General features: G+C 49.2%; 1 protein-coding gene across 6 annotated transcripts in view; it reads right to left on the reverse strand.

Annotated features, from left to right (window-relative positions):
- TNIK (TRAF2 and NCK interacting kinase) overlaps positions 1–27,774 on the reverse strand; it is a 151,121-nt gene that overhangs the window by 116,508 nt on the left and 6,839 nt on the right. For all 6 annotated transcript variants that reach the window (XM_066193730.1, XM_066193726.1, XM_066193729.1 and 3 more), the window contains exon 2: positions 7,545–7,610. In XM_066193730.1, the coding sequence (XP_066049827.1) occupies positions 7,545–7,610 (66 nt within the window). The remainder of the gene's footprint in view (positions 1–7,544; positions 7,611–27,774) is intronic.

The following is a 27,774-nucleotide window of genomic DNA, read 5'->3' on the forward strand; positions in this document are numbered from 1 at the left end:
CCATTCTGAAAGCTGGCTCCTTCCTAAACATCTCCCCCATCTCACTTTCGGTGTCCTCACAAAGGATCTGACAGAAGACAAGTCTGAGTTCCCAGTGCAGCCATTCCTCTGGGACGGGAGAACGTGGCACTGGACAGGGTGCCTGCTCCTATTATCTGCAAAGCAGCTGCTTGCACAGAGCACCTTCTAATGCCCACAAGCCAAGGAGGGGACTCTGCCTCTGCCCCGTCCCTGCCCGGCACCCGCACACAAGGCACTGCAAGACCCACCACCGCATTCCCCACGCTTTGCAGCACCACTGACTTCACTTGGCATCTTCAAAGGAGCTTTTTTAACCCTAAGGCATTGCAGATTTTTTTTTTTTTTCTGTCCTGCAAAACTGTGCAGTATTTACAGAATGAGAGCATCCAGCAACGCGAGGGAGACTGGACAAATGTCACTCCTCAGATGCATCAGTCTGCTCCTGACCTTCACCCTGCCCTTTCCCTTCACAAACTCGGCAGGGAGGGAAATGGAACAGAGGTTTAAAGGGAGGCAATGCAAAAGCATTTTTAATCACCTTTTATAACCTGCATTCTCTGGGACTGAAAAAGCACCTTTCCCTTACATTATTCAGAAAGCAGCAAAGCTAATGTGACATATTGGTGCGTAGGTGTGTGGGGGCTGGTTTCTTGGGGGGGAGGGAGGGCTCAGGGCTCGCTCTGTGTTTCAGAGAAATGAAGCAGCACAAGATGTACCAGTTGCTCTGGTAACAAAGCTTTTGCCTTTTTTTTTTTTTAATTTTTTTTTTTTTTTTTAAGAATGAAGCATCATTTTAAGCATTTTTCAGTTAAGACTTCCTTGCCTGCATGGCAAAAACAAATCTGCATTTCAGAAACACACACACACACACACTCCATTTGAGTCAGCACAGAAAGGACCTTCTCCTCCAGAGCTACTATAACATTGTGGGGAAGCTGATAAATTGAGATTGCCCGTTTTCCTTCTGATAAGGCTACAGGAGTTATCACACACCAGTATTTCGGCCCAGCCCCTTCCTGCAAGCCAGAAAAAGCAGATAAAAGCCCAGCACCGTCTGCTAGGTGGTGCCTGTGGGAGCAGCGGAGACCCCAGCCCTGGTGAGCATCCTCACACGGCAGCACCACCACCCCCCTCTCTGCCGGCACATGGAGCCATCCCAGCAGAAACAGTGGCTTAATATTTAATACCGTGCTCGTAATACAGAAAGATTATAAAGCAGCTTGGAAGTCTTGTAAATCCATTCAAACTGACAGAGACCATCCGTGACCTTGAAGGTGGCGAGCGGCCAGTGGTCGCCCACAAGGGTCTGTGTCTGGATGTGAGCGGTCCAGCCAGCACCAAAACCATCCCTGGGGAAGGAAGAGCCTGGGACAGGGCAGGGTGGGGAGACACAAAGTGCTTCCCCGCCTCAGTCCCCTGGAGCAGGCTCTCAGAGCAGCACCAAACCATGGGGAAAGCCAGGAAGCCTCCCAAACCAAAGGCACCAACCCCTCATGAGAAGTGACCGTCGGAGCGGGAGGTGGGACTGCTACACACACTCACACACGTGTGGTTACGCTCAGCCTGCCCTGCCCTGCAGCAAAAGCAACCTCGGAAGAGCCTGAAAACATAAAAAAAGACCCAAAGCTGAGGATGTCAGACTAGAACCACCAATGCAGCTCGAGTCACACCCAACCGCGCAGTTCATTTTCTAAAGGCGAAGGTGAGAAAAGAGCAATGCTCACAGCACACCTTCAAATGCAGTCGCCGTCTGGGGCTACAGCTGCTTGTTTAGACTGCGAGATGATGGGGCTCTGAACTCCCTCAGCAGCCTGGGAAAGGGGGCACCAGGTGCCCTTGGCGTGCTCGGAGCAGCACCCAGCGCCGCAGGCCAGCTGTTGGGACAAGGGTGGCTGGCAGCACCACCTGCTCTGCAGGCACTGCTGTGCACACCTTCAGTCTGGCCTCCCAAGCAAGGCACAGCAGTCAGTCTGCAGCTCTAAAAGCTGTGTATGTAAACTGCAGCTAATTCTTTACAGCAACAATCCCCAGGAAATATTAATTGTAGTGCGGCATGGTAGCTTCTTCCACACGGATAAAGCAGCAGTGATTAATTATCGAGCTATTGACCATCAGCCTTTTAGAAAGGGAGACAATAAACCAACTGATGATTAAAAACAATTACTGCCATTCTTGACTCGGGCTAATTATCTGAACTCCTAATAATGACCCAGGAACCTGTAGAGTTTCTGTTCTCACCAGAGCTGAGGCAAGGGCCCAGCACTTGATCAGCAGCAGCCAGACTGGAAGAGATACCAGGCAAGTTAAAAAAATAGAATGTTAAAAGTTCAACGCTCTATTTCCTCATATCCACCCTCAAAAATAAGTTAAGGGAAAAAGGAGTCTTCTGAAAGTCTTTCTTTAGGATGTTCACCTGCTCCCCCACCAGCCTGCACTGGTGGAATGCCTGGGGATGATGCCAGGAGGAAGGATGCCACCGTGCACGGAGTGCACAAACAGCCCCCAGGAGCGCAGGACACGCATTATCCCTCCTCCTCTGGCATCTGCAAACTCCAAGACAACATTATCAAACACAGGCTTGTGCCTGGGACATTCCCCCCAAAGGTTTGTCTCAGGAATCAAACAGTCCCAGCTCTCCAGCAACAGGTGACCTTGGATTTCAAATATTTTATTCACTTTCTAATACCCACACACCTCAACATCTCCATCGACCAGGTCAAACCTGGGCAGCTGCCTCCAGGTGGATGGGCCCTGACTTCTGGCGATAAATAAGTCCTGACTAAAGACCCTGGGATGCATTCCTTCAACCTTTTCCATATGCATTTGTACCCCAGACAGACGGACAGACATAGTAACCCAAAAAGCAACAGTGAAAACCACATTCTCTTCAAAGAGCTGCCCCACTTGGGCTGGCAGAGGGCACGGACAGCCTGTGGGCAGCCAGGAACCCGCAGAGGTGCCCCACCTGCCCTGGGGTGGCTCCCAAGGGTGATTCCCGTGCCCTGCCCCATCACGTGCTGGTGGTAAAGGAGCTCCTTGGAGGGCCACAGCTGACACGGGCGGCACGCGGATCCCACACGCTGTAAATTAGAGCACAGGCTACTGCTGCGTAATAGCTGGGTGATTATATGGCACCTACCAGGTAATTAAGCAATCAATAGTTATTGTGCAGTTACAGAGGTGCCCACATGCTCTATCTTGTACCCTGTAAAACAAAACCTTGCTGAAGCTGTAAATGGAGATGCACATCCCCAGGGCACAAGGCAAAGCAGCACTTGGCGTGAATGACCACTGTCCTCCTGGCACAGTTGGGAAGAAGCACGTGAATATGTAATCTCAACATCGTTTACTTCCATGTTGTAAAATACACAAGATGAGAGGTACAAAGGTCACCATCTGATCTATTTCCTGATTTTTTTTTCTCACCACGGCAAAGGCTTGCATCAAAATCCTTCTTGGCTGACACCATCCACGGGCCGCTGTGTGAATGGCCGTGGCTAAGCCCATAAAAACACTGGGGGACTGCTCTGGTTTTCCACTTACTCAGTGGACAGTAAGTAGCCCGCTGCATGTGTCTCCAAGCTTTGCACCCATCTATTGGACAGGTATTTCTGAGTAGCCCAGTGTCCTTTACCTTTGAACCCACATATTTATTGGTGCTGGACACCCCACTGGCTGTGGCCTTGATCTACCCAGGCAATCTAAGCACACGCAGTATTTTAAGGAGTATTTGTTTGCTCTCATGCAGAGTAGAAATAAACAGCAATAATAATGTTCCGGGACATAAAAGCAGTTATTTCCTCAGAGTAGTTTAGGTAACGCTCTCAAGGATCTTAGTGAGTTTTGTGTTTAGAGTTGCTTTCAGCCATCAGCTAAAAACCAGTGAGGCAAAGGTTTAATTCCCAAGTCCACCTCGTATTCCTGATAGTCATTTCCTTAAACACCTCTAAGAAAAATAAAATCCAAGGACACAAAAATTCACTACTGCAACAATGTCTGGCGCAGAAGCTAGCAAGTTCTCAGTCTTTTATCAAAACCAGCTTACAATCTGTAACATTAGATGCAAGATTATTAGAAAATAAAGAAAAGCTTCCGATTCAATTAGGGAGATAAATCATCACCAGTGCGGTGCCTCATTAAAATAAAACTCGAGCTATTCACGAGAGATTGTTAAGCAGCGAACAAGGAATGTTATTTCTCTCTGCATTTTTCCAAAGCGAAGAGCTTACGGCTGGGGTTAGAGCAGTGAGAGCAGAGCAGGTCACTGCCAAGGGCTCCTGCAGCACCCAGGTGTCCCTGGGGTAGGGCCAGAGCCGGGAAGAACCAAACAGGTGTTTTAACCTGCTGTCCGGAGCAAAGGAAGACCTTCACTTGAAAATGCAGAGGTCAAACTGAACCAGTTGCCTTTGCCTCAAGCACAAGGCTCAGAGAACAAGGCTTTGATTCACAGAAGCACTGTGAACCACCTGAAAGGGATCTTCAAACCATGACCCAGAAAGCAGGATCAAAGCAGCGGCAGCAGCTGCATCCCAAGGCACTCGCTGTGGCAGTGGGTGCCCTCCTTCTGGGAGCTCTCAAGGTGCACCAGGCTTGGCCAACACAACTCTCCTACGAGCAAGGAGAAGGCACGTGCCGTGCCTCCCCAACCTCCCCAACAGCAGCAGACGCTGAGGCTGGCTCCATGAATCCCTGCTCTCTGAGGGCTCCGGTTACTGCGGCACTCCCAGACACTTTGCAGGGTCTGTGAGATTGCTCAGCTGCCAGAAGGACACAACCATGCTCTTGATCCCATGGGATCAATGGGAAGTTTGCACCTTGCACATTTTCCCCTCAGCTCCTGGGCAGGCCAGCTGGTTATCACCAGGACACCTGCAGTCTCCAGCACAAACGTGGCCACGCAGCAGCGTCAGACATTGCTGCTAAATCAGATTTTCTAGGGGAAACATCAAGGCTGCAGCACACAGGACTGCCTGGAATAAACATCTCAATTCTGCCTCTTCCCAACAGCTAAGCTGCTTTTTTTGCTCCACGGAGGGAGCAGTCACAAGAAGCGGGGATGATGCTCACCAGGTGACCGCTCCTGGCGGAGAGCACAGGGGGTGGACCCGCAGAGCTCGGGCTGGCAGCCAGCACCAGAACCCAAAAACACAACCGGAGGCGCGCACAGCCTCTAGGAGGGCGGCAATGGGGCACCTCAGGTAAGGCTGCACAGAGGGGCAGGGCACCACCCCTGCCGGGATTTAACAGATGTGCAGATGTGGCACTTAGGGACACGGTTTAGTGGTGGGCTTGGCAATACTGGGTTATTGTCTGGACTCCGTCTTAAAGACCTTTTCCAAGCGAAATGATTCTGTGAACAGCCCAGCCCTGCCTGAGAGGGGTTTGGAAATGCCAGTGGAACAACCATCTAATTATAGAGGACGCTGCTCCTAGGTATGGATCACTTCTAAGGGCTGGTTTAGAATGGAGCCAGAAGGTCTGTGTGTCTTGAAAGTCGATCCATTTGTTTTGCTGCAAGAGATAAATAGAGCGGTGGTATCTGGAGAAAAAGAATCGCAGAGATCTTGTTTCCACGCTGGGTTTTAGGGCGGGACACCATAAACAGTTATGTATGTTTTATCTCAAAGTCTCCTTTTGTTTATAGAGCATGTGCTGCTCCAGGACTTCAGTGGAAGAGAGCTGTGAAGTCAGGCTTAGCCTGAGCTCATACCTCAATACTTACTAATTTGGTTTGGACAGCAACGTTCTCCCCTCCGCCCCCGTCACCATCCCGTCTGGCACCAGCACCACGTGAATCACGCCGAGGACAATCCAGTTACTCCAGCAAGTTAAAAACAGTTAGGAGGAGGATTTTCCCCTTGTACAGCACGGGGAAAAAGGAACACAAAAACGTTCAGCCTACACTTGGGACATTTCTGGGTGGTTTTTTTTTTCCCCTTTGAGGTAACACACAGAAAGAATCGAACCCAGCAAGAGGAAACCCGATCAGCTGAGCCACACAACCAGCAGCACCAGCTTATTTCCCTTTTTTGCTCTCCACAAAAACACGACGCTTTGAAAAGGCCGTTACAGGCACATAGTTTCCACGGATTGTTAGAAATATGAACCAGTTAAAATTAGGTCACCTTCCACCGTTATTTTAGCAGCTGAGAAGAAAAACAGTTCAGAAGCGAGCTCCCATGGCAGGGAGCACATGGTGGGAAAACAATGAATACCAGAGGTGAAGGCTCCCTGGAATATAACCTTGATAAGAACAGCTTTGGGGTGGGGCAGTTTTTCCTTTGTTTTCGTTACTTTATTTTTTTTTTAAATCTGTTCCAGTTCAAAAATTCACACATTTCAAACTCCAGAAGTTCCAGTTCATCTTCGGTTCACTTCAATCCCTTGATCCTTCTACTGACAGGATTAGTCTACAGCAGCAGGAGGATGGGGGAATCTTGGCTCTCTAAACACCATTCTCCTCAGCAGGGGCAGCTCGCTGTCTTTTAGAGCGTGACAAGCAAGAGCTGTGTCTCCAAAACCACGGAGTAGGAGCACATGAGTATATTCTCTTCTACAGTCAAAATGAAACATGGGCATGACGGGTAAACAGGATCTCTGTGTGCCCACACACACATGAGTACACGTGTACATACACGGCACTCGTGCCCACACATACAGGAGCTTCGTGGAGAATGAGGCCCAGGGGAGGTACTGACTCCCAGCAGAATGAAAAAAGTTGGCAAATTCCTCGTGCAACCATGACAAGAAACATCTCCCCACCACTTATAAACACAGATAACTCCAGACTTTGAAATAACTCAATCCCATCCCAAACGCACAAGGATAGTCCATAAAAAGATCCCATCAAGAAGACAAAATCTGGAAATCCCCCAAGCTAAGATGTGTTTGGGACAGGTGATAGAATACAGCAGAGGTGGGCATTTTAAATATTCTTGTAAATTAAAATCCTGCTCTCCACAGCCCCTTCACTATTCTCATTTGGATTGCTGCTTCTAGATGTTCAGAAAAATTTAAAGCAATCCTACTGACTGTAACAGGCACCTTAATAAAAACATTTTAATAGTGTTTTTAATCCTGTAGCAGGTTCCTGCCAGTGGAAAGGATGGCAGCCAGCCTGTGTGCAAGCAGAGCACTAGACTGTAGCAAACTCATTTGGCAACCTATTGCAGCTGTAAACTCAGCTCTCAGAAGAGATCAAGATTTAGCTATTAAAGCACAGACTTCTCACTCCCTCCTCATCATCTAATCAATAAAAAGCAACTGTGAGGAAAAGGGGGGGGGGGGAAAAAAAAAGGCAATTCATTTTCTTGTGACAGTTTCAGAACTAATGTGAATTGCTTATTACAAGAGCTCTGTGTGCTACACAATGATACTTGCACACAAGACCAAAAGGTCAGAGTTCAGCAAGGCTTCTTGTGAGGTTTGAAATGGCCAAAGCCTCGTCAAGGTGATGTGCTGGGACGCTCCACATTCAGCATTCAGCCAAGGCAAACAAGGATCATTTCAGCTGGAACTCTTACCTTATACACCTGCCCGTAGGTACCATTGCCAACGAGCTCTACCAATTCAAAGATTCCCGCAGGATCCTAGGAGAGAAGAAAAAGAATATTAAATAAGCAATATTTATAGACTTCTGAAAAAATCAACATTTGATGAAGATCACCGTTTCTCTGACAAGGCTTTTGAGTGGTTTAAGGTTTCCAGGCAGACCAGGAATGGGAATTACAGGGGCAATGAGCAGAAGCTCATTGTCCAGCTGCCCTGTGCGGGCAGCTCCCGCACTCTGAGCAGCACAGAACCACCCAGTGCCCCCCACCTCCAGCACCTGGGCTGGGAGATGCCAGGCAGGTGCCTGTGAGTGAGCATCCATCCATCCGACTGTCACCTGCTCCAGGTATGAACACTCAGTGCACGCTTTAAATGCAACAGCGAACATTTGCTATCAGAAGTTAGATTTTCCTATGCATCAGCTTTGGAATGAAACAAGCTAACTGGCAGGATGCCATTCGGGGGCTCAAAGCAGGGGTTTCCAGGTCTGTTCCTGAGGTCAGCAGCATTCGTGTCACTGGGTCTAAAGGCCATTTTTGGTTTGGTGCGTCCCGGCTGTTGACACCCCGGTTTGTCAGCTGAGATGAGCAGATCCACGGCAATGCCATGTGAGGACACAGTACCTCGTAAAGGTGACAACACAGCACAAGACCTTGTCCCCAGATCCCCCTCCACTTGGCAGTGCCCAGCCAGGGGAAGTGCAGTCACACCCACACCCACCAGCACAGTCCTAAGAGGATACGAGCAGTGAGGTACGAGGGAGCGTGGGGGAAGGAAGGAAGGAAGGAAGGAAGAGAGAGAGAGAGAGAGAGAGAGAGAGAGAGAGAGAGAGAGAGAAAGAGAGAAAGAGAGAAAGAGAGAGAGAGAGAGAGAGAGAGAGAAAGAAAGAAAGAAAGAAAGAAAGAAAGAAAGAAAGAAAGAAAGAAAGAAAGAAAGAAAGAAAGAAAGAATAACCAGAGCTGCTATTTTCTCCTCTCGGTGGGTTTTCCCCTTCCAGAAGCTTTATCTATACTCTCCCGCTCCTCCTCCTTTTCTTGTACTCATCACTCCAGTTTTGGAGAGCACAATCCCCCTGGAAGCTGGCGGACGTGGAGGCATCCTGACATCCCTGGGGTCTGTGTGTCCCTGAGCCCGCCCAGCCAAGCGGTGACCTTGCCTCCCGCACCACCCCCCATCCTCATCCTCCCTGCTGGGTTTGGAGTCACTTGAGCTGCTGGATGACTTGGCATCCCAGGGAGCCCAGGGGTACCAGCTGCAATCCGAGGGGATGCACACAGGTCAGTTAGCAGCTCCAACAGGCCAAGGAGGAGCAGCCAGCAGCACGCCTGAGGAGAGAGGACGTGGACACCCACCACCCCGTTACAGACACGGAGGTTTCATTCATTACAAAGCTGCATCAACTCAAGATGCTTCTGGGTCCAGATGTCGAACACTGGCTCTTTGTGAGAAGCTGAGAACCAAGGTTCATCCCGTAACAGTGCCACAAAGGTAAATCAGAGTCCTGACGTGGCTGGGGCAGCTCCGTGACAGGGTGACAGCAACCCCCCTGACCATTCAGAAATGCCACATCCCCCTTCTCTCTGTTCCTCCATCGTACACCAGCAGCTTCCTCAGGCTGCCCGGGGGTACTCCAGGGTGGGAAGGCCACTCAGCCTTCAGTGGCACAATCTGCAGCAAAGGGCAGGGAAGCTGTGCTGGAGGAGGCCCGGAGACCACCGAGGACACATCTGCCCTGGTGCAAACACACCTTCATCCATCCAGACACTTGGGCTGGACACAGGTGAAGCTGCAGCACAACAGGTCTCCAGCACGCAGCATCTCAGCTGGGTGTGGACAGCCTGGGGGTTTCGCTGCCTTGGCACCAGGCAGGGAAATGCCAGGAATGGATGGGAAAGGGAACTGACACCGGGTTTCCACACTGGGTGAGGAGGCGGAGGAGGGGGAAACATGGCAGCAGCTGCTGTTTATTTTTTGAGTTTCTTTCCTAAGGGTTGTTCTCTGCAGTGCTGAAACAACTCTGAAAGAGGCTTTTCCAGTGCTACAAGTATATCTATTTTTGAATATTCACTAGGAGATTAAGGCAGAAGAAAGCTGTGCCTAGGGCATATACTTAGGAGGTTTGGAGAAACACCCAGGGATGCAGCTGGCCATTTATGATAAAAAGAACTCCTTTTCGCAATACGCTTTCCAACCGCTTTCTACAAATCCTCAAACCAAAGAGCAGCCCATCCCACCATCCCAGGCTCACTGCTCCAACGTGTGCAAACGTCTCATCTGTGGCTTCAACAGGTTTGCCTGAGTCCATCCATCACTTGTTTGTGATGCCACTCCCACGCCTGCCTCTGCTGTCGCAGTGCCCAGGGCAGCTGTGTGCCAGGAGGGCTTTCCCCCGTGGCTCCCATCACCCTCACCTTCTGCTCCAGCTCCCGCCAGCCAGGCAGTTTCTCTGCTGCAATGTCCCCTCTCCACCCTGTTTTCTCCCTGCATTTTTCCAGAAGCATTGCCAAGGTAACCGGGCATCTCTCAGCACAGCCAGGAGCGACACTGCTCCCCTGACTGCTGCCACAGGCAGCTCCACCTCAGCACAGCCAAACCCCTGGGAGCACCTGCACTGCCAGAGAGCACAGGGGCTGCATCTCTCCTCCCAGACACGCCGCCCTCCTCCCATGCAGCAGGCAGTCAAAGGGAAAAGCTTCTCCCCAAGAGCCACTGTTACAACCCAAAAAACACACAGCAAAGGATGGTGAGGGCAAGGAAAAAAACCCTGCTTCCCACTGGCCTCCCCTGGACCGATTCGTACACAGAAAAGAGATTCGCGTCTTAATGGCTGCTGGGGAATAGGCTGTCCCTGGTACCAGGGGCACATCCTGCACATCCCACAAAGCCCCTGCTGAGATGCTTCAGGAGGGAATCAGGGAGCAGCAACAGCAGCTCGGGCAGGCCGGAGGGGGCAGCGAGAGAGAAAAAGAGAGAGGCGCACAGCGTGGGTGATGTTAGCCAGGGGAAAAAGAAATCCACCCTGCAGAGCCCCAACCAGGACCAATCCAGGCCAAGCAGGGAATAATCTCAGACCAAATATAGCCTGTGCTGCAGCTCAGGGCTCACAGCGGCGCCGGCCTGCACTTGGCTGGGGGTGGCTGCAAAGCTCATCCCACACGGCTGCTTCCAGCCTGGCACCTCTCTCCTTCTGCTGATGCCCTCTCCTCCATCCAGGAGGGACACACCTGTGATAGGGCCGCTGCAGCCTGCTCTTCCCACACCCCAGAATGCCTTCACAAGAACTACTGCACCCTCTTGCAACTGAAAACATCTGCATCGAATAACAAGCCCACAAATAAAAGGAAAAAATGAGGTGAGCTGTTAGTTTAGGCAAAGAAGGCGCATTGTTTAAAACGATGGGGGGAGAGAGACAGCGTTTAAGACAAACCCACAAATAATTTTCAGCCCTACCATAGCTTCCTAACTAGAAAAGGACTTGTACAGCTGTAGCAGCACCAGGACTTTGCCCAGATCCCTTAAACTAAAGTAGGGTCCCTCCCTCCTCCCTGCTACTGCTACTCGGAACTTGTGTCAGAAGACACAGGAGCAAACGCAGCCTCTCCATAAAGCAGCAAAGCGCTCAATGGGACTTCTCAGCTGCCCATGGGATGGGATGTTTCCCAGCCTTGCACCTGCAGCAAGGGTTGTGCAGACCCAGTGCTCCTCCAGGCAGAGACGGGTTGGGACCTGAGCTCTCTTGTGCCAGGATATGACCATGCCGTCACAGGTAAAGCCAGGACAGGCTCAAATTCAAGTGGGAAATTGTTATGTTTCTGCTGATCTCTCAAGAAAATCAGTGGTACTGACGTTTCAGTGGCTGAAACCAGTCTGAGACACAGAAAAACACAGAGGCATCATCCTTTCCAGCAATATCACAGGTAATGAAAAAAAAAAGTCCACTTTATTTCAACCAACAGTGTATTTGAAACCGGTGCATTACCAGAAAAGGGACTTCTGTGTGTGGATGATAAAGCAGGATATATTCAAATTTCAGTAGCAAAACAGGCCTCCCTTTAGAAGACTTATCAGCGTGGAGCACACAGTGGGGCTTGCGGGTTCCTGGTCAAAACCGCTCCCCCTCCCTTCTGCCTCACCCAGGCCTCACAGAACTAAAGCTGAAAGATGTCCTTGCCCACACCATGAGGTCTCAAAGAGTCCAAGGCACAAGAGAGCCAACACTTTGCTTGAGGAGACCATTCAGAGAGCAATATCCACACCCAGGGCTACGTCACCTAAGGGCCAAGGGCTGCAGGTGTGCATCAGTGTTGGCTCTGGTGAACGCTGAGGGAGCAGAACACATCTTTAAATACCAGCATGCAGGTGTCCGCGAACACCAGAAATATTTACACACAGCCTGTACACCAAATCTGCTTGTTTTCCTTGAGGGAGACTCATTTTTCTCCCTTCTAGCCCACACAAAAGGGATGTAACAGGAAGGGTTACGCGAGGAGACAGTGGAAAGATGCTCAGGAGAGGGGAACCCAGGGGCACACCAATTAAACCATGACTGCTGTGGATGCACAGGAGGGGAAATCAGAGATTGCAGCCCCTGTAATCATTGTGCACTTAGTCCCCCAATCCTAGCAGTTAATGACAACTTTCAGCCAAAAATCATGGAGCTACCCAGTCATTAAGCAAATGCTGCAAGGCTAGAGAAGGAAAAAGCACTGTGTAACCAGAGGCAATGCAGTTACGGGTCAGTAACAGAGGAGTGTCCCCAGGCACGAATCAGCTAAAGCAGCTCTGTGGCATCCGAAGAGTTTTTTTAATCTCCGCCAAGACATAAAGCCTGAGCAACTAATGCTCCCAAGCATCAGGATATTATGAGCCTCTGCCTTACATCTCCATAATAGAACAGCCACAACAGGAGATCCCACAAAAACCAAAGCAGGCTTACAAAGTCATTTACTCATCACCCTCAACACGAGACCCAGGGAGCTCTGTCTGTGCGCAGGTGCCTCTGCCTAGACAAGTCCTGGCAGTCACAAGGAGAAATTTTGGTACCGGGAAGCACCAGAGGATCGTTCTTCCCAAAAAGCTGGCTCCTGTAAACTAACGGCAATGCCAAAGCACCCAGACAGCCCAGGAGAGCCACAATCCCACCTGGCATCACACAGCTTGGCATGGCAGCACTGCCAACCCATGTGGTTGTCTTGAGGTGTCAACTGCCTGGAGAAAGTTGAGTCTTCCAACCCTACCAAGCTCCAACCAGAAGTGAAAGATCAGTGATGCAGAATGTGAGAAAGGTTTTGCAAGGAACGCAGGAGAGACAGAAAAGCCTTTCAGCAGAAGAGTGCACTTGGCAAAACTGTCATCAGGGTAACATTTCTGATTATGCAAAGCATCGCTGCAAGGAAAGAGTACAAGGATGAAGCCTTTAGTTCTCACATTATACACCCGCCCCGATTTCATTTCCCCAAGGCCAAATGCCCAGGCTGGGCCATACCCTGTGAAGCCACTTCTCACGTGAGCAGGAAGCTCTAGAAGCTCTGTAAACAGCCACAAATCTCCCAAGCATCAGGACCCGAGTAACCTCAACCTCTACAACGTCCCCTGCTATTCCTTCTCAAGGTGCATCAGTCCACTCATTTTGCAACACCTTCTGCACTGGTTTCGACGGCAGGAATTGCAGCACTTGCGCAGTTTGACAAAACAAGGTCTGGATCACCTTGGGGAAGTTACCCCAAATGACACGCAGTTCAGAGAAAAATAGAGGGGTTTGAAGAGCACTTGAAGACACAGCTGCTTTTTAGTAATCAGCTGGCTGTCTCCATCTCCAAGGCACTTCTAGTTAACAGCCCTGTGAGTAATATGAAGACAGACTGCACAAGCCAGGAGAGGACTGTTAATATAGCTGCAGACAGCAGCAGACAAAGCAGGAAGGCAGAGGCCAAGGCAACAAAATACTGATTGAGTCACTGGGAACTTTCTAAAAAATAGGTTGGGGACACGACTTTTTCAAGTTTCAATCACACAGACACAGCCCAAAGCCTGCCCATTAATTAAAGCAGTGCAAAAAACCTCAAAAGGCTGCCCAGGTATTTTTGAGATAAAAGCCAAGCAATGAAGCAGAACCACGCTGGACTACTGGATGTTACTCAGCCCTCACAGGGATTGTTTAATCTCACGCCTTCTCCTGCGAGCTTTGGTACCTTCCCCTCCTTCGCCCACCCATCCAGAGACTCACAAAACAAGCTATCATCAATGCCATCTACCACTGCACCTCCTGCCTACTCAAGCAATACAAGCTGCTCCACTTGGAAGAGTAATAATGAACTCCCCAAGGGCTTTGTTTTCATTTTGAGGAAGCAGTTTGTCCTCCCTCACCCCCAAACATCCAACTCCGTAACTTAAAAGAAGATGTTAGTCAAGAAACAGCATCACTACACAGTGTAAGAAAAACGGCTCTCAAGGCTAAGTTATTAACAGAAGAAAAATTTCTCACCTCGACAGCTGAGAAGCTTGTTTACCAATCTGTTTGAACCACTCCTCTGCAGCATCTCACCAGGAGATGCTCTTCCAAGCCCTACTGAGAGCCACATCTGTGCTCTGTCCACTCCCCCTTCCCAAACTATAAATCCACTCTCCCAGTGGATTTCCAACACTCTCCTCCCCAACTTCTCACTGCAATAAAGCTCCAGCCACCACGTGAGCGTCTCTTTCCTTTCCACAATGTTAAGACCTGCCAACAGTTGGCAGCAGCAAAATTAAATAAGAACTAATCACCACATTGGGCTTTTCAGTCAATAAAACTGTATTACTTCTTCAACTATTACCTGTTCAATTTAGGATGTAAGTGTAGATTTGTAGCCCCCAGCCAGCAAAGGAATAGCCAACACCGGTGCTAAGGCAAGAAAAATACAAAATCCCCTATGTACATGCACAGTTCATTCCCACTCGGCTCTGCAGAGGCCAAGCCACTGAAGCTACAATAAACGGAGTATTCCAGATTTCCTGCTCACAGAGTCATACTTGCACACACAAAATTAGAGTTCTCCTGGCCTAGTTTCTCCTTTCTAGAACGTCAGAAGAAAAAGCAGCCATTCGGTACCCTCTCCACAAACACGAAATGTGGGAGCTCCGAGCCTATAAGGAACACAGACACCAACCTGGATAAAAATGGTTTTTTCCAACCAAAACGATGCAGTTGTAGCACTGCAAATGGTGGGTCCCACTGCCCAAGGCGCAGCAGTGATACTAGGAGAGGACAATGATGACATGTATAAAATTAACCTTCCTCTAATGTTGCGTGTCAGAGCAGCCCAGGCCAAGGAAAAGCCACCCACAAGCTACACGTTTTCATCAATCAAAACAAGAAGGGTCCGAGCCTCCTTCCCACTCCTTCAAAAGCACGGCTAGCAACATGGTGAGTCCATCTCTCCTGATGTCACTCGAGGAAAGGGCAGCCAGTTTTGACCCGAGCCTAATGAAAACGAGCACGTGGCCTGCGCGTGCCTCAGCACGGTAAGAAAATGCTGAGATATTCAATAACCCTCAAGACAACACAAATGTGCCTGTTCTTCATCTGAAGTTAATTTCCCTCCAAAGCAGCCATCCCTCTCACCCTTTTAAAGCTCTACAGCACTTTCCACAGATCACCGGGACAGGCTTCGCGAATTGTCTGCAGCTGTCTGACGAGCCCACCTTCCAGCTCACAGAAGACTGTTCATCTAGAAGAGCCAGAAGCCAATGAGGGCAGAAGTACCAGCAAAAGCAGGACTGCTAAGAGAACCCCAAGGTTTTCAATGCCTTGCTAGATGAATGCAGCCTCAGCGCCATCAACCCCCCCAACACACGCCTAATTCATGCACGCAACTTCAAGGGGGCAATATATAAAAGGCTTGGCTGAGCTCAGTGTCTCTAAAAAGCTGCAGTGCCAATTATAAATCACATCTATAGCCCCCAGAAGATCTGAAGTCACTACCAGTATTGTACGGCACTTCTTCGGATGCAGACATCAATTAGAGCCCAGCAGCTGGACGCTCTCCTCACTGGAAGTCATTTGTGTAGCTTCAGACCAGGAAGATATCATTCCTAAATGTTTAGATCTCTTCCCTCTGAGAAACAGAGTTTTGACCTTGGCCAGCAAATGTTTGCATGGAGCTGAAATCGTTACCTACCACTAAAACACTGTCAAAGGTTTATGGGGTCTCAGAGGAGTTGGTTTAATTACTTACCAAGGCAGCTGTTTTGGGAACTACAGCCTTTAACATCCCAGTCCTGGAGATGCACTGTGTGAAGCCTGGCTGCTGCCAAGCTCGTGCCAAGAGAAGGGAGCACCCTCTCGCACACAGGCAAACATTCAGTCTCCCACAGCAGGTCACGCTTGCGGCTGCGTCCGTGTGTGTGTCCAGGAGTGACAGAAGCCAGCCTGCGCCTTCCTGAGGCACTGCTGGACACTCCAGCTTCTGCAGCCCTCACAGGAGGCTGCTGGGGTCACAATCTGGGACCACCTCTGTCGAGGAATGACAGCCTTGCTCCCTCCTTGCAGTGAGAGCTGCGGCCGGAGGGATGGCTTAAAACAGGAGAACGTCTCACTCCCAGGGGCATTTTGGAGCAAGAAAAGAAAAGCAATCTTAAAACTTTCGCTTTTTTAAACTGCGATGATTTTGTACCTCTTATGTCTATTTTGCAGTCATAGCTGTGGGCTGAGCTGACCAGAAAACCTGTCAGGGATGAAAGGGTTGTTGCGTGAACAGCCCACAGACTACAGCCTCCAACAGCAGAGATGCGAGCAACAACCAACACGCAGCCAGGCATGTAGGCATACATTCCAGAAATCCCCGAATCCCAGATTAAAGCAGGTGCCATTACTTTTCAATATTTTCTTGTCCCTAGACACATGTCTGGAGAAACACCACCTCCCTGCTGGATTCAGTCGAGAGTTTCTCACATCAGCCCAGTTTTCACAGATCATCTGGAGATGGAGTTATCTCCTGGTTTCATGCTTTTCAAAGGGTTTACCCACAGCTTGTCACTTGTCATCACTTGGCTCGGCAAGGGCTGGTTAGCAAGAAAGGCATAACTCTCCAGTGGCAGTCGTTTCAAGAAAGGACAATATGGGGAACAAATCACTTTGAATTACTGAGCAGAACTCTGCAGGATAGACTAGAAAAATCCCAAACCCCACAACTATACCAACAAGCTGCCAAAACCTTGTACTATAAACTCACTTTTACATTGAATTGTCTTTGACAAAGCAGCAAAATTATTAAAAGAAATATCAAATATATGTTAATTTGCATGTTTCAACTTAGAAACATGTCCCACCCAAGAGTTGTGGGGAAGGGGAAAGGAAGTTGTGGGGAAGGGGAAAGGAAGTTGTGGGGAAGGGGAAAGGAAGGCTTCTCATCACTTTTCCTGTCTCCAGCAATGTCAGACCAGCAGGAAGTCTAAAAGGCTGGTTATGACAGACACTCAAACTGGGTGAAAAACAAGGTCCCACAGCAAAAAGCAAGCTCCTGCCTGATCCACGCCAAAAAAACCAGCCTAAAATCAGGGTTGATCCACAGTTGCTGAAGTGACTTGAAAGATTTTTTTTTTGCCAGGGTGTGAAGTATTTCCCATAGCAAGTCTTTCGTTTTTCTTGGTGCCTTCCTACATTGTGAAAGAGTCTCAGAAATTGGGGGAAATGCTTTTTATTTCAAACCCCAATGCCCCGAATTACTAAACTTGGCAGGGGCACACAGGTTATTTAGTTTAGCTCGTCTGATATCTGCATTACAACAGCACTCTGGATGAGACAAAGTTGGAGGCATGTTTCTCCCAGACACCCCAGGAAGATGTGCAGGTTTTGCTTTGCAAGTCATCTTGATGTCCCATAAACCCAACCACCTCATTTTGCTTTACAGTACCAGTTGTGCTCCCTGTCAAATTAGAGCCCTGTGACACCTCCCTGCCTTGGGAGCTCTCTGCTAGCTCTGCTCCCTGCAACCAGCTGTGACATTATCGGGCTTCTTGCAGAGCTCCACAGTTTTTTAATAGTTCACACAAGCAGGCTGAAAACGGTAATATAAACACACAGAGAGCAGCTAAACAAGCCCTGTAAGACCACAGGGACCAGCCTGCTGAAGACCCGTACAAGACAGGGAAACAAGGCAGGTGGGGAAGCCCATAATAATTGGAATTTCAAGAGAAAAATCAGACCAAACCCTCCTGGAGGCACAAGGTGCCAGCATCCACCAGCCACCCATCTCAGCCTTGCCCACAGTCAGGGATGGGGCAGCTCTTCAGGCCCACCTCCTCCCACCCAAGAGAGACACTGCACATCCCCACCAGGATTTGGCCCGTAGTCATAAATGTGAGATTAATCATGAGTGTTTAAGGGGATGAGAAACATTAGTAACTGCTTCTAAATTAATTGCCGTTATTGTTATTTGATTTGCTAAACTCTCTGGGGCTAGATTTTATTTTAGAAAACTATGAACATATCATATTAATCAAAATAAATAGTCTTGATTTATTTATTTCTGCTGTATCTACTCCTCTTTAAGCTTGGCAACTCACCGCATTCTTTCCATCCTGTGAACGAAAAAGAACAGGGGCTTTGCTTTATTATTACTTTAACGGAACCTCTACGAAGCTCAGCAGCTCTGTGAGTTTAAATCACGGCAAAACTATGAAGGAGGACAAGTGCAAGGCTGGGGCTGGTTTCCACACTCTGCAGGCATCAGCTTTGCACTGGGAGCCCACCAGCAGAGTCACACCACACAGTCCAAGCAAATCAGATCTATTCCCCCATAATTTAGGCATCCAAAGAGTTGAAAGACACCCTACCAGGTTCCAAGAGGGGCTATCCCAGTGCGAGGCACATTTCTTGCAGAGAAAATCCTGCTAGCAAGGAAGAAGTTTAATCTCCTCGAGCCAGATTTCGCTCTTTCTGAATCCTCTGGAAGTTGGGTCAGCATCCTTCCCCCTCTCCTAATCCCCTGCCCTCGGCTTTAGCAATGCAGCAATGCCTCTGCCAGCAAACTAAAAGGAAAAGCCCTCACATATACTATGCCGAAGAATATTAACCTTGTGTTCCACAGAATATTAAGTGGATTACATCTACAGCCTCCCAGGAGAAAAACGTTGATTTCCATGGATCTTGCGCTAGTATTCAGCCCTGTTAGTTTTCCCTACCAGCCTAACGTTAGTCATGACGATTTCCCATTAATTAGCGCAGAGCCCAACTGGCTTGACAGACCAAGCAATGAGAGCAAGGGTGGGACTTCTCCATGGCCACGAGGCAGACCGGACCACTGTGGCACAGCTGCTGCACAGGAACACATACTAGGTGAAGAACAAAGCCAGCTTTGGGGCTTTCTTGGATGCCTTCCTGGTGGCCTCACCCTTGAACGCCAACATCTCTTTGTAAAGGCGACGGAATAGAAAACTGCTGACATCGTTTGAGACACGCCCTGAGGCACAGCAAACACGGAGAGAAGGATGTTTCTGGCCTCTGGGGAATTGTGGTGGGGGAAGAACTCGACAGAAGCTTGAGGTGCCTGTTCTCACACCCAGAAAGGAGCCCTGACCCCAGGCTGGAGGGGAATACCACCTCCCAAGGGTGAACCCACCACGCCTGGGTGCTCCCCACCCAAGGGGACTGCACCACCAGCAGCATCTCTCCCAAACACCCTCCTCAGCACAGAAGTCCAGCCCTCTGCCCCCTCTAGAACCGTTCAAACCGCTGCAAAGTGCCGCCAGCTGACTTTACTAGAGTTTTACGCTTTCTTCGCGGAGGTGTCAATGACTCTGCAAAGGCACACGACTGGGATAAGCAGCTTTAATGCCATTAAAATGCTTATGATTAGGAGAAACGAGAGAGCCCTGCAAGGGCCAGACTCTCAGAGGGCAGCACATCCACTGCAGCTCATGTGAGAGGAGTGTAAGTTACTCGGCACGGAGTAAGCAAGATCAAAGACACTCCAGAAAGATGCAACCCACTGACAGCGATGCAAACTCAGGCCAAGCTTTACTGAGTATTTCACAACAGGCCAATGAGTTGAAAAGGCCACACGGGGTGTTCTGATGCTACACCAAGGAAGGAAGGAAAGGAAACCTCAGGACACGTGTTTTGCTCCTGACATAACACAGGACCAAGAATTCAGCTTTGGTTGATGCAAGGAGACGTTCATGCTTTCTACTGATACCTTGTTGGTCTGTGCAGGGAAAAGAAACACTTCTCTGCTGCAATTCCCAGGCTCCATCCTCTTCTTTATAGTTCCTAGAGTAATTTCAATTCTACACAATAAACAGCAGAACAGATAAGAAAAGCCTTATCAGATGAAGTAGCTTACAGCTTCCCACATGGGTAAGACAGAGAGCTAATGGCTACAGAAGCAGATAAGGATGCTCATAACCAGAAATCAAATCCACGTGTTTCAGCGACAACACACCGCCACAGAAAGCAAAATAAACAGTACAACAAACTTCGCTAGGCCACCCTAAATCCTCAGAAAGCATCACTTTATCCCTCCTTGCAGACCCAGCTGGCCCATCACCATCTCTCCTGGCCAGAAAGGGGGGGAGACGCTGCAGTTTCATTGTAAGCCAAATGCAGCATGTGCTCAGCTGAGCTCTGATCTACCTTACAGCCCCAGGCTACAGTAAGGAAGACAAACTACTACAAAACCAAGAGGCTTTTGCAATCCTTTCCTCCTCTGAAGACCTGTGCTGAAAAGCAATATTCATTATGCGGGGAAACCAACCCAACTGTCAGCTTTCCCAGACCGCAAGGGATGTAAAGCCAGGATGGACTTTTTGTTCAGGCTAACAGCAAGTACCATGCAACTGCAATCCCTTTAGCATCCATCCCACGGCCCAAACGCCAGTGCCACATCTCATCACTGCCAGAGACCCAGGTTGTTCAGTAAAGTCCAAATTCATGGCAAGCTGCTGGCAGTACAGTTGCACCCTGGGGTCCCCATATCACTTAGTCTAAACCAGAGACACAGAATGTGATGATCCTCACCACTGAGCTGCTCCAACAGCTCTAACCTGTTGGGTATTATCTCTTCATCTGAGTCATCTCCTGAAAATTGACGCCTGCAAGTTATTTCCCTTCCCTCACGTCCCAAACATCACTCTGTGTTGGCAAGTATACAAGAAATGCATTTATCCAAAGGAATTTGCTCATCAAGGCTTGCAGACACTAAAACCACAGGTTATCTAATCTTAGGAGAGCATAGTTTAATGGCTACAACACGGGATGAGAGGCCAAAGGGTCTGACTTCTACTCCGAGCTCTGCCAGGGCTGCATGGCTTACCCGTGAATCTAAGGAAGATGTTTGATCCCTCCTCACCTTGATTTCCCCTGCTCTGAGGCTCTCCTAGCGCTCCTTCCCTCACAGGGGATCTCATATATAAAATCCTCACGAGCATGTGAAAGGAGTTGTGGATCTCCAGATGTGTACATAAGGAAAAGTCTGACAGAGTGGAGAAGCAGCACTGGCCAAGGAGCCTGGAGACACATCCTCTCCAGTGTGCTCCACACACTCCACATCTGTGCTTAGAGAAACATACGAACCCTTTCCCCCTGCTACAGGGAAGGGAAAAAAACAGTAATTTCCTTTTTCTGGAGAAAGCTCAGAGAAAAGACTAAATTCTGCATCTCTTAAGTCAAGGAAATCATTCAAGATTCTCCCACCAGTATCAAGAGACCTCACCACCTCTGGAGAATCACCGGCAGAACCACCTCACAGGCAACCCCCACAGAACAGGATAACCCTCCCTGTCCCACCCTTTCTCCGGATGCCACGGAGTGGCACAACTGGATAGATCAGGAGGAAAACTAGAGGTCTGCTCTCAGTGTTCTGCAAGATCTGGATGCGGAGGTGGGGAAAATCCAGACTTGGCACAGGTGAAACCAGAGCTGCACTGCCAGGGTCTCACAGCACGGCTCCTGCTGGGGGCCACAAAGGGTTGCTTCTGGTGTTAAACAAACTCCCACTTGGAAAACAACTGAGCATCAACAAGCAAGCTAAAATTCCAGCCCTTTGGGGAAGGAAATAGAGCTATCCCATTGGACCTGATCCCATCTTTCCCAGCTGACTCAGTTAACCTTGAAGGCAGATCACACCAACCATACCAGTGCCAGAAACAGCCAAGCACCAGCTGGAACTGCTTCAGTAGGGCAAGGCCACTGCCCCTAAGGTTGGGCCACAAACCTCCTGCTTTCTCCCAAGTGGCAAAAGACAACGCAGTGAAGGACAGAAGATATGTCCACTCTGGTCTAGCCATGTGGAACAGAAAGGTCTCAGAGGAGCAACTGGCTCAAGAACTTGAAGAACAAACAAAAAATGCTCAGCTCTTTTTAAGAAGAAAATGTCCCATTGCTCCATAATTAATGGAAAGCAGAAGAGGTTTTATGGACTCATTGAAAAAGGAGGGTGAGCATTAGAAAGCACTTCTCAGCACTTCATGATCACAAGGTGAGCTGCTTGCATAATACTGACAAAGAACATGAATGCTGATATCACAAGGCAGTTATGAAACTTGGGCTTTAAATACTGAATAACAATAACTCGGTAATTAAGTCTCATAAGTAATTTCTTTCTTCTTTTTTTATTTTTTTCTTTCCCCTTAACTGCAAAAGTAGATGCTGCAACCTTCAACTGAGATACGACTGTCCTCTCTGGCAAGGTTTAGACATGATGGATGTCCTCTGCTCCACCACCTCACAGCACCAGGGATCCATCCCAGCCCAGAGCCTCACTGCCAGTCCCATCCCTCCTTCAGGCCTCCGACTCCTTCAGGAGAGGCTTCAAGACCACAGCAAGGGACATGCTGAGAACCTGCGAGGAGCAGGGGGATGAGGGAACAAACCTGAGTAACTGCATTCTGCCAGTTAACTGCTAAACCCCCAACAAGCTCTTCAGTCCTCCTCGAATTTTTTGACACGAACACATTCTTGTGAATTACTCCAGTGTGACCGGGACACACAGTCTCCTGAACAAGACACACAATATAGAGCAGCGAAATGTCATGAAAATCAAGGGCAAATGAACACAGAAGACAGCCCTTCCCCCTAACACCACTTCTATTTTTAGGCAGCCATATTAGCTTGGAGCGGTTTTACTCGTTTCTGATAATGAGCAGAGCCTTTGCATCTTCTCTCGAGGACATTTCATCTGTGCAGGCACTTTGCTTTACACCAGCAGCTCGGAAGAGCTCACGTCAACAGGTGAAAACAAGCCCCCGAGATTTATTGTGAAAGGGCCTTGAGAAACCAAGTCCAGCTTTGAACTCCTGCCCTTTCCCACCGGACAACCGCTCCATTTTTGGGGGCTGTGCTCTGCCCACCCGCAAGGCGTGCCTCCAGTTCTATCACATGATGAACCTCTGCCTGCTCAAGGGGCAGGACGAGAGCTCCCGAGAGCTCCCACGGCAGCAGGAGCCCTACGCTAAGGCAGGAACCTGATAAAGAATCAGGTGATCATTATCAAGCGAGCAAGACAAAACACAGACGTGCTCAAGATCTGGGTTGCACTGCGCTGGCAGTTTCTCTTCAGGAAGTAACACTCCTCCACCCCTCCGAGAGAGAGAGCTACTCCTAAGGTACAACACACGACTTTCTGCAATGCAACCAACTCGTACACTCAGTGTCCTTCAGCTGCTTTGGACTGCCTCGATAGGAACATCCAAATGGAAGTCCTCTTCCTTCAGGTCCATTCCTTCTCACCTCCTCACGCCTCAACCTTCCTCCACAGCCCCTCACCACCACCCTCCTGTCTCCCCGTGCCCGCACTGGTGCTGCCAAAGGCAGCAAGATCCCGTAGGGACACCAGTCCTGTCTGGACTGCCAACAGGCAAAGTCCAGAGGGCAAGATACACCTTGGAACAGGTGGCAGGAGAGAGGGATGGTGGAGGGAAGGCAACTTCTCACCTGGAAAATGAAAGCATGGCACAGGCAGCTCAGGGATGTCTGTTTTAGCACTCGGGGAAGAAGGCAGGCAAAGCCTCACACATATATCTCCATTCTTTCTTCTGAATTTTCAATAATCTACTTGAAGTCTTCTATTTGCCCTTTGGATTATGATCTTTCAGGAAGACCTTTTTCCACGCTTCTCTACAATTATGAGATCATGGGGAAAATACTCCCCTTTTCAAGTTGACTTCTGGTGCCAGCACTTCACAGAATTTCCTGACTACAGATAAAATCATGAGGCTTTTGTCAATTGAGAAACCCCTTCCCAAGCACAGAAGCTGGTCACTTCTTGGCGAGCTCCGGCCCCTGGTCACAAGCACCTTCACACCAGGCTCCCGCTTTCTTCTAAGGATTGTGAAATCTTACTTATTGAGGAAAAACACCAGTTCAGTAAGAGGAAGCATTTAATACAGCTAGTAGATGATTAACAAGTGAGTGCTCAAGTCAATTGCTGCAGGAGCACTGCGAGTTCCTAAGGCCATAAAAAGACTTCTGACATGTCAGAGGCGAGGAGCTCATGGGGAACTTGTGCCTGGCCAAGCCCTCCCTGCACGGGACCACAGGGCCACAGGCTGCAGCTCTTCACCTTTCTGCCCCAGGCTCCTGGCTGCAGGTCTCCAGCCGAGGCCACCCCAGGGACCTTCCCACAGAGTATTTTATTCCTAGCTCCACCTTCTCCCACCAGCCAGCATGCCTCCAAGACCTCCCTCCCCATGTCCTGCAGAGGTTTCATGCCCTGTGCACAGCTGAGCACCCATTCACCCACCTCCGTCCCTCCCCGTCCCACCAGCAGACACTTGTCCTCTGGCCAGCTGAGCCATCTGGCAGGAAGGAAAAGTTATCAGGGACCCCACCCTCGGGCAACAGCATGTCAAGGCAGCACCGGGGAGGAGAGCTACACTGTGTTTTGTGGCTCTTTTAGAGCATTTCTGCTCAGGACCTCTGCTTTTTCATGCCAGAGGCACCCAGAGGCAAATAAAGGTGCTTCAGAGCTCTGAAGTATCAGTTACTTCTAGGCAATAATATCCTGAACACCTCTCCCCATCCTGGCTTTCACAGAGCACAGTGAAGAACTTACAGGGATTTGGCACTTTCTCCTTAACAGGCCATCATTAACAAGTGACTCATATTATATTGCAGCGTGAGTCATCTTGGCAGAGGTCACAAGCCTAAGTGACAACTAGTCCTCAATTATTTCCTTCAAGTTGAATTAAAGGTGTATTGTTATGCTAATTTTACACCTGCTCCATCCTATCTTTCCTTCCACTGTCTCCAGAGCAACCTGGGATTTCAGCTCATGGTCTAAACCACCTCTGGAAATGCTCTTTCATCTGGGTGTTGTTCCAGGTTGTCACAAAACAGGGAGATGACAATGGAAAGTCTTCTGGATGGGCTCTCAGCTATGGCAACTAGTAGATAAAGCAGACCTCCATCCATCCATCCATCCATCCATCCATCCATCCATCCTTGCTCCACAAGGACAGTGAGCCGCTGTCCCTGCCATCTTCCTGCTCTGGTCATGCTTTATTGTAGTACATGTTCAGGAACTCGGGGCTTGCCCAGAGTTCAAACACAACCACCTTCAGGCTGCCACATCCCATACCTGGCTCCAAGGCAGGGGCAAAGCTCAACAAGCAAAATCACTTCAAACCATGCCCAGCATCATATGAATACTGAAGAAATGATCGCGTGGCTGGTGTAAAAAGGGGCATTTTCAGCTATTTTCCGTTTTCTAACCAGGCAGCCCCATACTTCAGCTTCTCCTCTTCAGCGCACAGTCACTCAAGGACACTTGGCTCAGAGAACAGAGTTTTGCCCATTAGAAAACATGGCCATTACCAGCCTGGTCACCAGTGGAGCATTCTGTTTACATTTACAGCAGTCAAACAGAGTCTCACTGGCTGCGAGGATCGCTTTGGAGAGCATTTGTAAACTCCTCTCACTACTGGAATCCCATTTAGCTATTATAGCCTCTTCAGCCATACTAACACGCCGATCCCCACAGAATAGCAATGGGAAGAGCAGAGTCATCACACTATTTACTGAAGCTAATCAATACATAAAGGCTGAAGATTTATTGCACTGAAGACAGCCTGTCTGCATGGCCAGAAAATGCATTTAAAGTCCTTTTCATTTGGTTGCTTTGGCCTCTGGTTCTTCTCCAAAAACATTTACCTTGCACACCCATCTTTCTTTCCTCCCCAAATGGTGGCACCTGCAGACACGAGTGAAGCCCCTTCCCCAAACGCCTACCATGAGCACTCAGTGGGAGCCTAAAACACAAACCCCACAGGTTTAAGAGCACTGCACCTTCCTTTCCAGCCACGTTTCATGGCTGTTTTGGCATCTCCCATCCGAGTGAGCAACCTGGAAAATTCCGGCCTGTTTTGAAGAAGGTCTATGCGCCAGGTACAGGGAGACAAGGTGTGCCAATCATAGCCACACCCTGCTGTCCAGCTCCACTCAGGAGGGAACAATTAGAGCCATGTTTATTTTTATTTCTATACATTATTCTAATACAAAAAAAAAAAAAAGAAAAAAAAAAGACCTTTGTAAGTGCCCTGCAAAGCCCACGGCACATCTGGCCTGCTGTGTTTTGGGGGTGACCACCCACAGTGCTGAGATACCAGCAGTGAGCCACAGCTGGGGAGGTGCACTGAGCTGCACCACCAAAGCTCGTTCTCTGGTTTCATCTTGGCTCATGGTTTGGGGAGAAGTAGCCTGGTAGGCAACAGCCATGAGGCTTAGTGCTTCTGAAGCACTGATGCGAATTACAACAATCAACATCTGGCAAGCAGACACATTTGTTTTGGTCACTGTACCAGCTATATGGCCCCAGTGTAACAGGAGTACAGAAGGGTGTGGGTTGGAAGGGACCTTTAAGCTCATCTTCCACCACGGGCAGAGATGCCACCCACTAGACCAGGTTGCCCCAAGCCCCATCCAATCTGGCCTTGAACACTTCCATGCAAGGATCTGGGCAACCTGTTCCAGTGCCTCACTACCCTCTTAATCCTGCTGAGAAAGACTGCAGTGAGGTAGGGAGGAGATCTGCGCCTTCACTTTTGCCAGTTTATCTCAAAAACCACACGAAGCTTTTATGCTTTTGTATGAAAGAAAGAGGAAGAGACAAATATATTCTGATGTACAGGGAGATTTCTATTGTTGCCTGGACATCAAACAGCACCCAATTAGCCCTGCAAGGATCTGACCCACAAATTATGAAAATAAATGCCTCCGAAGCTTTGATCCCTTGTATTTCTATCGCATGCTACAGCAGTTATTAGACACATTTTATTAGGCTCAAGCTGTGCGATCTTTTCCTCAGCAAAGGCTCTACCACCTCCAGTGCATCCCAAAGTCACCATCCAGAGGATTAAGGGCATGATCCCAAACAGTCACTTCTGTCATGCACTAAACACATGACTCAGCTGGCAGTAGGCTTTTTCCTGCTGAGTTTCAAAATTAGGAGGAAAGGGAATTTTTAAAAGGAAGGGGAGGGGAAACTGTCAGCCACATAAATTTTTGGCTTTTTTTCGTTAGCTTATAAAGGAATATGCATGTGAGGCAATAACCCTGGTTTTTAAAGAGCGCTGCTTTTAGAACAATTTACTGTTCTGAAAGCAACACTTTCTGCACCCTGAAATGCCACTGCTGGAGGGAGCAAGTAAAAAAAACCATAACAAAAGGTTCTGTGCACTCTGAAGCTGAAAACCACAGGTGCTCTCATGCAAGCAGGAACACCCACCCTTGCTGCAGCAGGAGCGCTCAGAACCAAGAGGATGTTGAACTTGCATTGCTCAGGCTTTGCTCAGAGGAGCAGCTCACTGCTCACAGCAGCACAAACTAGGCAGGGACTGTGCCTTCCAGAGGCAGGGGTGTTTTCACCTGAGTGCATTCACAGGAGGGACGGGACCGTGTCACCCATCCAGGTGGCACCTCAGTGACTGGCAGTGGATGGCGTTTGCATGAAGCCATCAATATCTGACAGGGCTCCTGTGGCAGAGCAGAGCTGGTTACTTGCAGCAGAGCAAAGGAAACACCTTCTCCTGGTCAGGGTAACTCAGCTTCTGAGTGTGGAGCACGACACACTGCTGGCTCCCCTCGGACGGAAGCAGGAGCTGGTATCCAGTCCGGCCATTCCAGGGCTGCCCGCCCGATCGCCATCATTTATTACCAACACACAACCTTGACCTTCCGGCAAGCACTGCAGCAAATTAACACGGAAAAGCAACATTCTGGATCAAAGG

Source organism: Chamaea fasciata, unplaced genomic scaffold (genome assembly GCF_029207755.1).
Source record: "Chamaea fasciata isolate MVZ Bird 193981 ecotype frontalis unplaced genomic scaffold, bChaFas1.0.hap1 SCAF_11, whole genome shotgun sequence".
In the NCBI taxonomy this organism is placed as follows: domain Eukaryota; kingdom Metazoa; phylum Chordata; class Aves; order Passeriformes; family Sylviidae; genus Chamaea; species Chamaea fasciata.